This window comes from Molothrus aeneus, chromosome 3 (assembly GCF_037042795.1).
Source record: "Molothrus aeneus isolate 106 chromosome 3, BPBGC_Maene_1.0, whole genome shotgun sequence".
Lineage (NCBI taxonomy): Eukaryota > Metazoa > Chordata > Aves > Passeriformes > Icteridae > Molothrus > Molothrus aeneus.
Genome location: NC_089648.1, coordinates 112,784,120 through 112,797,127, shown reverse-complemented (window position 1 = coordinate 112,797,127; position 13,008 = coordinate 112,784,120). Strand labels below are relative to the sequence as shown.

Genomic DNA, 13,008 nt, shown 5'->3' with positions numbered 1-13,008 from the left:
AGTGTGCAGCTCCTAGCTGTGTGGAGAACTCTAAAATAACATTTTTTCTCCCAGTACATCTCTGCTGGCAGCACATTTACACGGCCAGAGAAGTGTCCTCGGGATCTTGGTTGATTCAGCAATGAGCTGGTGTCAGAAATAAGCCATCCCAGGTGTGGGAATTCCCTTGGATGTGCAGCTTCTGCTGTTTAGGGAGCATGGTGGTGACCAGAGCTGCACACACCTCCACTCCCCAGGTGCCCTCAGCCTCATTAATTTCTGCAATTACCCCTAGAATGACTAGGGGTGAATTCTGTTTGCTGAATGATGTTCCTCTGGCATGGCAGTCCCATAAAACAATTGGAGAATTCACTTGTTTTGGATTTCTCATGATGGGAGCTGGGGGTGCCATGGAGAGAAGGAGACTCAGGGGTGCCCCCATCACCCCCACACCCCCTGGAAGGCGCCTGTGCTCAGCTGGGGCTGGGCTCTTTCTCCAGCAGCACTGACACAGCCAGAGCACACAGCCTCGAGCTGCGCCAAGGGCAATTTAGGCTGGATATCAGGGAAAAGTTCTGTACAGAAAGGGTGATAAAGTTCTGGAATGTTCTGCCCGGGGAGGTGGTGGAGTCCCCATCCCTGGGTGTGTTTAACAAAGCCTGGATGTGGCACTGCGGGCCAGGGCTGAGTTGAGGCGTTGGGGATGGGTTGGACTCGATGGTCTTGAAAATCTTTTCCAACCTGGTCATTCTGGGAATTCTGAGAATTTGGGGCCTTTGGGAATTCCCAGGGACCAGGGAGGTGGTGGAGTCTCCATCCCTGGGTGAGTTTAACTGGGTGCCAGGGTTTCATTGAGGTGTTGGGGCTGGGTTGGACTCCATGATCTTGAAGGTCTCTTCCAACCTGGTCATTCTGGGAATTCTGGGCATTTTTTTTCCTTGCTGAGTATTATTCAGAAAAGCTGAAATTTGCCAGTCATGAGATACCTGAAAGAGCACAGAACCCCAGGATCACTGAGGTGGGAAAATCCCTCCATGGCCATGGAGTGCAGCTGTGCCCAATGCCCACCTTGTCCCCAGCCCAGAGCTCTGAGTGCCACATCCAGGCCTTGCTGGGACCCCTGCAGGGGTGGACATTCCAAACCCCCCTTCCAAGGCCTGAGCACCCTTTCCATGGATCCAGCCTGCCCAGATCCCTCTGCAGAGCTTCCTGCCCTCCAGCACATCCTCCCATCCAGGGTACCCTGGCTGAGGGTGCCCTGAGTGCCCTCCCAGCCCATCCATGAAGGTGTTGGGCAGGACTGAGCCAGCCCTGAGCCCCCTGGTGCCCGTGCCCAGCTGGGTGTGCCTCCATGCCCAGCTTTCTCCAGCCAGGAGTGCTGAGCCAGGGACACTTTTCCCTTTGGGAAGGGAAATCCTCAGCCCGGTGTTCCCCAGTCTCTCCAGTGCAGCACTGAGCTGCAAATGTAACAACATTGGGACAGTAATAAGATTCTTGGGGTTATTTTGCTAGGAATTACTTGCTTTCATATGTTGAAGAGCTTCATTTTGAGCCACGTGGATTGGCAGGATGCTCACAAATCACCAGATCTAAATCTCTTCTTGCTGCAGCCATGTAAATCTTTCATCAATAAATCATAATGCATTTTAAGGTTTCTTCAGTCTCTGCCAGGTCAGCTGGAAAGCTGTCCCAGAAATTCCTTTCTCTCCAGGTTAAACCTCTAATATGATACAGCTTATGCATATTTTAATGTTGGCATGAGAATAATTCAAATAGATTTTTCACTTTCCTTGAGCATCTCCTTTCCCCAGTCCCACAGGACAGCCTCCTTTGTCTTCACAAAGCTGAACATCCAAGCTCCCTCCCTTTCCAGCTCTGTTTCACTCTCCTTGGCTGTTTCAACAGTCCTTGCCCACATTCATGGCAGCTGGGAGTGTGAGCCAGTTTGTGCCTACACCCAGAGGTTTGAGCAAAGGGCTGGGGAGCCAGGGCTGCAAACATCCCTGCGTGCCCCCAGTGGCTGCTGCAGTTTGCCCAGGGTGGATCCAGGCCTCGTGGGCACCCAGAGAGCCATAACTCATTTCCTGTCTGCCTCAGGCAGCTCTAATCTTCAGCCATTAGGAGTTATCTCTGAATAATGAATGGAGAACCCATTAACCAGGGGAAAGGGCAGCTATAGCATCTATTTCAAAAAAAAAAAAGGGAAACACTCCAGGTTCTTTGCTTCTTCCCTCCCCAGCATTCTTCTCTTCCATTAGCTGAGCTCCAGTTGCCAGAAAAAGCAGTGGAGGAGTTAACCAGGGAGTCAGCTGTAGGATGTGACAAGCAGTGAGTAGCAGCTCCGTGCTGCCTACTCCAAGTTGGTGTAAAACCACTCAGAATTGTTCCTGTGACAGCTGCTGGCCGTGGCAGGAGGGAGGAATCACAGATCCCAAAAATCTGCTGGGGTTGGTCAGGCTCCTCCAGCACTGTCCTGCTTGGTAGGAGCCAGTGGGAGGGAAGGTGCTGGAGAGTGGGTGCAGAGAAAATAATGAGGGTGTGAGTGGAGACACTTTGCAGGAGTTTGTCCTGAGTGAAGGAAAGGATCCCTCTCTCTCTCTCTCTCTCTCTCTGGGATATGCTAGGAAAGCCATCAATTAAATAATTAAATTCCTCCAAATCACTTCATGGAATCCCAGAATTGTTTGGGTGGGAAGGGACCTTAAAGCCCATCTCATTCCCAGCCCTGCCATGGCAGGGACACCTCCCAGTGTGCCAGGGTGTCCCAGTGTCCAGCCTGGCCTTGGGCACTGCCAGGGATCCAGGGTGGGCACCCTGTGCCAGGGCCTGCCCACCCTGCCAGGGAAGAGTTAACAGCTGGGACAAAGGGAGAGACTCTGCGTCTTTTATGGGAGATAAGCCAGAAAAGGTGAAGCTGTAAAGTTTAAATCCAGTCAAGGAGTGGATTTAAACTAATAATAATTCCAGCTGCTCTCAGCCAGCTGGAGAAATGTCACTGGAAAAAGTCCTGTGAAATTCAGTGCAGCCAAATGCCAAGTCCTGGACTTCAGTGTGGGATGTCAGAGCTGCTGGTGGGGCCAGGAGTGGGGTGAGGAAACCTGGAAATGTCCCAGTGTGGGGCTGCTGAGGCTCCAGCTGAGTGTCCTGGGTGTTTCTGGGACATGGGCACGGGGAAGAGTCCAGGGGCAGTGGGAGCTGGGGCTGTACCTGAGCGCTTTGGCCAATCACACCAGGCTGGGGAAGGTTCCAGCAGCACAGCAGCCATGTCAGGCACAGTGTGGGATCCCTGGGTGCTTTGTGGAGCTGGGAGTGGGGTCAGGGACCTTCTGAGGCCACAGGCAGAGATCCAGGCCTGGCAGGACATCCCTGGCACAGGCTGCTGGGGTTTGGGACCTGCCTGTCCCCTCCTCTGCTCCTTGGCCTTGTCCTGGTGTCACCAGGAGCAGATGGACATCAGTGGCTGAGTGTGCTGGGTTGTGAGCCAGGAGCTGGGGCTCAGGGACACACTGGGCCTTTCTGGAGGGGTTATGGAGTGTGGAACCTTGCTTGAGTCCAGTTTAAATTTGGGGACACCTTGGAGTCTACCTTGTCATGGAATAACTGAATCATAGACTGGTTTGGGCTGGAAGGGACCTTAAAGTTCATCCAGTGCCACCCCTGCCATGGCAGAGACACCTCCCATGTCCCAGGCTGCTCCAGCCTGGCCTTGGGCACTGCCAGGGATCCAGGGGCAGCCCCAGCTGCTCTGGGCACCTGTGCCAGTGCACAACAATTCCCAATTCCCAATTTCCCATCCAGCCCTGCCCTGTGGCACTGGGAGCCATTCCCTGGCTCCTGTCCCTCCAGGCCTTGTCCCCAGTCCCTCTGCAGCTCTCCTGGAGCCCCTTCAGGCCCTGCCAGTGGCTCCAGGCTCTGCCCAGAGCTCAGTTTTTCCCTTTCACCGCCCAGATCTGCACCCCCAGGATTTGTGTGCTGAGAATCAGAAGCCCAGCCCGGAGCCATGGCAGGCAGCAGCACCTTGGGATGCCAGGATCCCAACTGGGTTGGGTGGGAAGGGAGCTCAGAGCCCCCCAGTGCCACCCTGCCATGGCAGGGACACCTCCCAGTGTGCCAGGGTGTGCCAGTGTCCAGCCTGGCCTGGGGCACTGCCAGGGATCCAGGCTGGGCACCCTGTGCCAGGGCCTGCCCACCCTGCCAGGGCACAATTCCCAATTCCCAATTTCCCGTCCATCCCTGCCCTGTGGCACTGGGAGCCATTCCCTGGCTCCTGTCCCTCCAGGCCTTGTCCCCAGTCCCTCTGCAGCTCTCCTGGAGCCCCTTCAGGCCCTGCCAGGGGCTCTGAGCTCTCCCTGGATCCTTCTCCTCTCCAGGTGAGCACCCCCAGCTCTCCCAGCCTGGCTGCAGCCCTGGAGCAGCTCTGGTGGCTCCTCTGGGCTCTGTCCAGCAGCTCCATGTCCCTGTCACATGAACGATGTCACTGCAAACTGTGTGTAAAGCTCCAATCTCTGGGGTTCGTGGCCTCTGAAGGACACTGCAGAATGTGCAGTTAATTCTTTCGCATTAATTCTCAGTTTATTGTCAATATTCAGCTCATTCCCAGTTTTTTTTTAAGCACATCTCATCCAAAATCCCAGGAGCAAATGGCAATTCCAGGCTGTCACTGAAGTTTTGTGATCAGTTTTCAGCATATTGCTCACACACCAACATTTAACAGCACAGCTGGAGTGATGTTCCACAGCCTTTGATCAGAAATGGCAGAATTTATGTTTGCAAGATCAAGTTAAACAAATAAACAACAAAAAAAAAAAAAGTTTTAAAGTTTTATCAGGCTGATCTGAGAACAAAATTCCTGTCAGGGTTAAGTGCGAGTCCCAAAAAGTGTTGGGTTCTTGTCTCTGTGGATCCACCCTGCTCCGTCTGTGCCATATGTGCTGTTACTTACAAGTAAAATATTATTTATATTTTATTTATATTATTTATATTTTATTTATTTTATTTATATTATTTATATTTTATTTATATCATTTATTATTTACCTTATAAAATCAAGCCTTACTAATTCAACTAAACTAACAACTAACAGAAAAAGTTCCTGTTAAAAAATCGTAAAAATAAAAATCAATTTACATAACAATCCATTCTTATTAAAAAATACTCACCTATAAAAAAGAAAATTCTACCCATATAAAACACTCACTTTCCAAAGAACTAAAAATGTAAACTACCTAAAACAATTAATACAAGCATACACTACTACCAACCAATAAACAAAATAAAATAAGTTTCAATAAATTACTAACCACTTAAATTCAAACCCAATACCTTCTAATATTCTTATAAATATCAACTATTAAAATAAAATAAACTATTAAAAGAAATAAAGATTTAAATGAAGTAAATTTAAAATGTTAAATTATGTTACAACTATGTAAATAAAAATTTAAAAATTGTGATACAACTATGTAAATAAAAAATTTAAAAATTAAATTTAAAAAATCTCTTAAAATTATGTAAATAAAAATGTTTAAAATTATATTAAAACTATTTAAATAAAATTTTTTATTATATTAGAACTATGTAAATAAATATTTTTAAAATTGTATTAAAACTATGTAAATATTTTTTTAAAGTGTATTAAAGCAATGTCAATAAAAATTTTAAAAATTATGTTACAACTACGTAAATAAAAATTTTTAAATGTTATAAAACCATGTAAGTAAAATTTTAAAAATTACCTTTTTAAAAAATATCTGAAATTTATGTAAATAAAAATGTTTAACATTATATTAAAACTATTTTAACAAAATTTTTAAAATTATATTAGGTCTATGCAAATAAAATTTTTAAAAATTTATTAAAGCTATGTAAATAAATTTTTTAAAAATTATGTTCAATCTATGTAAATAAAAATTCTATTACAACTATGTAAATATTTTTAATTTATTAACACTACGTAAATCAAATTTTTAAAAATAATATTACAACTATGTAAATAAAATAATTTAAAATTATAATAAAACTATGTAAATAAATTTTTTACAATTTATTAGAACTATGTAAATAAAATTTTTTTAAATTATATTAAAGCTATGTAAAAATTTTTAAATTATATTAAAGCTATGTAAAAATTTTTTAAATTATATTAATATAAATAAAACATTTTAAAATTATATTTTAACTATGTAAATAAATTTTTTAAAAATTTATTAAAACCAGGTAAATAAAAATTTTAAAAATTATATTACAACTATGGAAATGAAAACTTAATAAATTATATTTAAACTATGTAAATAAAAAATTTAACATTTATTAAAACTAAATTAAAAATTTAAAAATTATATTAAAGTTATGTAAATAATTTTTTTAAATTATATTACAACTATGTAAATAAAATTTTAAAAAATTTATTATAAGCATATAAATAAAAATTTAAAAGATGAAATTTAAAAAATTATCTTAAAACTATGTAAATAAAAATGTCTACAATTATACGAAAACTATATAAATAAAAATTTAGAAATTATATTAAAACTATGTAAACAACTTTTTAAATTTATTTCAACCATGTAAATTAAAATTTTAAATTTTTTTAAATTAAAAACTGTTTTAAAAATAAAACTATTCTACATAAGAGCAATGGCTTGTCCACGTCCGTGAGGAGCCTGTGGTGTTTCCCCAGGGACACGGCGGGGCAGGAGCGCTTCCACACCATCACCACCTCCTACTACCGAGGGGCCATGGGCATCATGCTGGTCTACGACATCACCAACGCCAAGAGCTTCGAGAACATCAGCAAGTGGCTCCGGAACATCGACGAGGTGAGTGCCACAGCTGGGCCAGACACCCCAAACCGGGGCCACACACCCCAAATCGGGGGCACACAGCCCAAACTGGGGCCAGACACCCCAAACTGGGGCCACACACCCCAAACTGGGGCCAGACACCCCGAACCGGGGCCACACACCCCAAATCGGGGGCACACAGCCCAAACTGGGGCCAGACACCCCAAACTGGGGCCACACACCCCAAACTGGGGCCACGCAGCCCAAACTGGGGCCAGACATGAGCCAAACCAGGGCCACACAGCCCAAACCGGGGCCAGACACCCCAAACCGGGGCCAGACACCTCAAACCGGGGCCACACAGCCCAAACTGGGGCTGCACACCCCAAACTGGGGCCACACACCCCAAACTGGGGCCACACAGCCCAAACTGGGGCTGCACACCCCAAACTGGGGCCAGACAGCCCAAACCGGGGCCACACACCCCAAATCTGGGGCCAGACACCCCGAACCGGGGCCAGACACCCCAAACTGGGGCCACACAGCCCAAACTGGGGCTGCACACCCCGAACCGGGGCCACACAGCCCAAACTGGGGCCAGACACCCCAAACTGGGGCCAGACACCCCAAACTGGGGCCACACATCCCAAACTGGGGCTGCACACCCCAAACCAGGGCTGCACACCCCAAACTGGGGCCACACAGCCCAAACTGGGGCCAGACACCTCAAACCGGGGCCACACAGCCCAAACTGGGGCCAGACACCCCAAATCTGGGGCCAGACCTCCCAAACCGGGGCCAGACACCTCAAACGTGAGCAAGGCATCCCCACACCTGGGCCACACAGCCCAAACTGGGGCCAGACACCTCAAACCTGAGCCACACACCTCAAACGTGAGCCAAACATGAGCCAAACCTGAGCCAGACCTCCCAAACCTGAGCCAAACCTGAGCCACACACCCCAAACCTGAGCCACACACCCCAAACCTGAGCCAGACACCTCAAACATGAGCCAGGTATCCCCAAACGTGTGCCAGACATCCCACACCTGAGCCAAACATGAGCCAAACCCGAGCCAGACACCCCAAACATGAGCCAGGGATCCCCACACCTGAGCCAAACCTGAGCCAGACACCCCAAACCTGGGCCAGACACCCCAAACGTGTGCCAGGCATCCCCACACCTGAGCCAGACATCACAAACATGTGCCAGGCATCCCCAAACCTGAGCCAGACATGAGCCAGACATCCCGCACCTGAGCCAAACATGAGCCAAACCTGAGCCAGACATGAGCCAAACCTGAGCCAGACATCCCAAACCTGAGCCAAACATGAGCCAAACCTGAGCCAAACATGAGCCAAACCTGAGCCAGACACCCCACACCTGAGCCAGTCATTCCACACCTGAGCTCCTGTGTGTGGTGTTTTCAAGGTCCCCCATCAGAAGAGGAAGGAATGATGAATCTGACTCCATGTTCTTAGAAGGCTAATTTATTATCATATCATATCAATAATATCATATCATATCATATCAATCATATCATATCATATCATATATCATCATATCATATTATATATTATACTAAAGAATAGAGAAAGGATACTTACAGAAGGTTTAACAAGATACTAAGGAAAAACTCGTGACTCTCTCCTCAGAGTCTGACACAGCTGGCTGTGAGTGGTCATTAAGTCAGAACAATTCACATGAAACCAATAAAAGAGTTTGTCCCTCACCCTTGTTGTCCCTCACCCTTGCTGTCCCTCAGCCCATGGATCCAGGCTGTCCTGGTCCCTCTCAGAGCCCCCTGTCCCCAGCAGATCCACATCCCCCCCTGGGGCTGTCCCTGAGCTGGGCCAGGCTGGTGCCCTCCATGCCCTGAAGGTGTTGGGCAGGACTGAGCCAGCCCTGAGCCCCCTGGTGCCCGTGCCCAGCTGGGTGTGCCTCCATGCCCAGGTTTATCCCAGCAGCGTGCACCTATCTAAGCCAGGATCAGCCAGTTTCTGCAGAGAATGCCATGGGAAGAGGTGCCAAAGGCTTTAGCAAAGCCCAGGCAGATGCATCCACAGCCTTTCCTTCCTCCATTAAGGTCACAGTGTCACAGAAGGAGATCAGGGTGGGCCAGCAGGACCTGTCACAAAGCCAGACTGGCTGGGCCTGATCTCCTGCTTGTCCTGCACGTGCTGTGTGTGATCACAGCCCAGGTGATCTGCTCCAGCACCTTCCCCATCTCCTGGAGTTCCTTCAGTACTTCCTGGAGCCTGGAATCATCATAATTCCCTGCAGGCTGCCCAGGCAGGGGTGGAGTCCCCATCTCTGAGGGATTTAAAAGCTGTGTGGATGTGGCACTTGGGGACACGGGGCAGTGCTGGCCAACCTGCAGTGAGACTGGACCTCCCCAGCTCCCCAGGACTGATGAGAAATGATCCATATTCCCCCTCCAGAGAGGCCTGTGCTGCAGGGAATGGATCTGGGCTGATCTGGGATTCCTCATCCCTGCCAGGCTGGCACTGCATCCTCCTGCCCCACACCCTGAGGAAACAGCAACCCCTCCCCTCCCTGCTCCCTTTGGAGACCCTGCCCTGTTCTCTGGTTTCTGGTTCCCTTCTCTCATTTCTCTCTTTGGGTCCTGCCCCCTGTTTTCCTCCCCAGTCCCTTTTTCTCCCCTGGCTCATCCCTCACATTGTGCAGTGACAAAGTGGAGAGGAAAAAAGCCATTAACCAGTGCTAGGAAGTCATTAGAGGCTGGGGTTAATGAACACCTTGTTGCTCTGCCACTGCAGTGCATGGAGCTCCATTGTGGGCAGCTGTAAATGTCCCCAAATTGCAGGTGCAGGTGGTGGCCTGGCCACACCAAAGTGAAGCAGGTATTTTGGGTGTGAGGGGGACATGTGTGACCCTGTAACCCTGTGCCTGTGTCCTTCCAGCATGCCAACGAGGATGTGGAGAGGATGCTGCTAGGAAACAAGTGTGACATGGAAGATAAAAGAGTTGTCCCTAAAGCAAAAGGTGAACAGGTGAGTATCCAACAAAAACTTCTTTATCCAAGTCAGCAAATCACTGCCAAGACTTCTGCCTGCTCTAGGGGGTTGGGATGCCCCAGTGGGGTGTGCCAGGGAATGAATGCAGGAGCTGATGGATGTGAATCCTGGGAATGTTTGCTCAAAAACTGCCATGAATGGAGTGAGCTCAGCTGCAGTTTCTGCTTCTTTTGAGAACTCAAAATTCCCAGACATCCCTGAAGTTCCTCACAGTGTCACAGTGTGTGGTGTCTGTCCTCTTAGGCCCAGACACAGACTGGGGATTATTTAGTAGATTTTAATTGTTCTGAGTTGTGACATTCGGAATCTTCTGAGCCACCTTACCTGGCTGGTGCTGCTGGTGCCAGTTGGAAGGGAGACACAGAATTCCAGAATCCCTGAGACTGGAAAATCCCTCCCAGCCCATCCAGTCCCAGCTGTGCCCAATGCCCACCCTGTCCCCAGCCCAGGGCACTCAGTGCCACATCCAGGTGACACCTGCAGGGATGGGCACCCCAAACCTCCCTGGGCAGCCCCTGCCAAGGCCTGAGCCCCCTTTCCATACAGAAATTCCTGCTGGTGTCCACCCTGAGCCTGCCCTGGCCCAGCCTGAGGCCATTTCCCCTTGTCCTGTCCCTGTTCCCTGGGAGCAGAGCCCGACCCCCCCTGGCTGTGCCCTCCTGGCAGGGACTTGTGCAGAGCCACAAGGGCCCCCCTGAGCCTCCTTTGCTCCAGGCTGAGCCCCTGCCCAGCTCCCTCAGCCCCTGCTGGGGCTCCATTCCCTGCCCAGCTCCCTCAGCCCCTGCTGGGGCTCCATTCCCTGCCCAGCTCCCTCAGCCCCTGCTGGGGCTCCATTCCCTGCCCAGCTCCCTCAGCCCCTGCTGGGGCTCCATTCCCTGCCCAGCTCCCTCAGCCCCTGCTGGGGCTCCATTCCCTGCCCAGCTCCCTCAGCCCCTCCTGGGGCTCCATTCCCTGCCCAGCTCCAGCCCCTGCTGGGGCTCCATTCCCTGCCCAGCTCCAGCCCCTGCAGGTCTCTCGTGTCAGGAGGGGCCCAGAGCTGCCCCCAGCCCTGGAGGTGCCCCAGCAGTGCCAGCACAGGGGATGGGCACTGCCCTGGCCCTGCTGCCACCCCAGAGCTGGCACAGCCCAGGGGCCATTGGCACCCCTGGCTTCATGTCCAGTCCAGTATTCCCTGCTTTATAAAAGCTGCTGATCCCAAAGTGGTGGTGGCACCACTGGAACATCCCCAGCCTCTCTAACCTCCCTCTCTCTGTTTGCTGCAGATTGCCAGGGAGCACGGTATTAGGTTTTTTGAAACTAGTGCAAAAGCAAATATAAACATTGAGAAGGCATTCCTCACATTAGCAGAAGACATTCTTCGAAAGGTAGGTGCTCACAGCATTCCTTTGGAACAAATACCCTGAGATTCCAGCTCTCCTGTTGTGATGTTCACCTGGATGGTTGCACTTGGACTTTGCTGTGCTGAGGCAAAGCAGTCCCTGAAGGAGCAGGGCTGAACTTCTGTAGCTTGTTTGATGTTTTGTTGTTGTAGGGGGCCTGCCTACAGGGAGTAACACCCATCAGAGCCAAGGAACTGAAATTCCTGTTTGTTTGGCCCTTACACTCATGGTTGTTGTGCTTGTGCTGGAGTGAAATGTTTCCACTGGTGTGGAGAGAATTCTCCTTTCCTGCCACTGTGTCTGTCCATGCACTGACAGCTCTTGAGGGGCTCTTGGGAAGAGTTCAGGAGTGGAGGGTGGGGCAGGAACGAGCTCTGCCACTCCCAGCTGTGCTCCCAGCCATGGCATTTCCTTGGGGCTTCCACTGCCCCACATCATCTTCCTGAGAGGTGCAGTGAACCAATGAACCATGGAATCAGTGAGGCTGGAAAAGCTTCCTGAGAGCACCAAGTCAAATCATCCCCCAGCACTGCCAGAGCCACCACTGATCCATGTCCCCAAGTGCCACATCCACAGGGCTTTGAAATCCCTCCAGGGATGGACAGCTTTCCCAGCAAGAAATTGTTCCCTATATCCAATCTAAACCCTCCTGGCCCAGCCTGAGGCCATTTCCCCTTGTCCTGTCCCTGTTCCCTGGGAGCAGAGCCTGACCCCCCCTGGCTGTGCCCTCCTGGCAGGGACTTGTGCAGAGCCACAAGGGCCCCCTGAGCCTCCTTTGCTCCAGGCTGAGCCCCTGCCCAGCTCCCTCAGCCCCTGCTGGGGCTCCATTCCCTGCCCAGCTCCCTCAGCCCCTGCTGGGGCTCCATTCCCTGCCCAGCTCCCTCAGCCCCTGCTGGGGCTCCATTCCCTGCCCAGCTCCCTCAGCCCCTGCTGGGGCTCCATTCCCTGCCCAGCTCCCTCAGCCCCTGCTGGGGCTCCATTCCCTGCCCAGCTCCCTCAGCCCCTGCTGGGGCTCCATTCCCTGCCCAGCTCCCTCAGCCCCTCCTGGGGCTCCATTCCCTGCCCAGCTCCAGCCCCTGCAGGTCTCTCGTGTCAGGAGGGGCCCAGAGCTGCCCCCAGCCCTGGAGGTGCCCCAGCAGTGCCAGCACAGGGGACGGGCACTGCCCTGGCCCTGCTGCCCCCCTGGCTTGTGTCCATGGCCTGTGGCAGATCCCTGTGTGCCCAGAGCTGCTGTACCTGTGGCCCTGACCTCTGTCAGCTTCCTGCAGGTGCCACTGAGGTGTTTCAGGACTGAGCTGGGCTGGATCCCTGCATGGCTCTGGGACCTTTTCTGTGGGATGTGCTCCCCTGGCCGTGGGCTCAGTGTATACAGAAACCCCTGTGCTGGAACATTCCTGCCTAGGAGCAGCTCATGGGAGCTCCAGAGCTCCAGACACGTGGGCTGGCCAACCCTGGCCCTTGTTGTTCCTTGTCCTCTTCCTGTTCCTACACGAATAAACCCCATCCCAAGCCTGTCTCAGCCCTGCCTTCCTCCCTCTCCTGTGTGATGATTCTGTGGATAATGTCACCCAGTTGTCACTGCAGTCCTCAGTCATTTCTTAATCAGTTTCTGACAAGCTTTGTGTGATAAATGGGGTGAAAACATTGGTGAACAGGAGGTCAGGCTACAAACCATACCAACCTTTGGGCCCTTAAATCATTTTTGGCCTCTGTCATTATTCCTGGGATTCTTCTGCAAGGCTGTGACAAAGAGAGTTAAAAAAGGAATGTGGAGAGTGAATTGTGGTGAGGGTTTAGGTTCCTTTCCAGCCAGCTAGAAGTAGATGTTGG

General features: G+C 50.4%; 1 protein-coding gene across 1 annotated transcript in view; it reads left to right on the top strand.

The window, feature by feature from the left end:
• Positions 1-13,008, top strand: part of RAB10 (RAB10, member RAS oncogene family) — a 49,340-nt gene that overhangs the window by 35,373 nt on the left and 959 nt on the right. Inside the window, exons 3-5 of the mRNA XM_066547675.1 lie at positions 6,659-6,797; positions 9,686-9,775; positions 11,062-11,163. Of these exons, the coding sequence (XP_066403772.1) occupies positions 6,659-6,797; positions 9,686-9,775; positions 11,062-11,163 (331 nt within the window). The remainder of the gene's footprint in view (positions 1-6,658; positions 6,798-9,685; positions 9,776-11,061; positions 11,164-13,008) is intronic.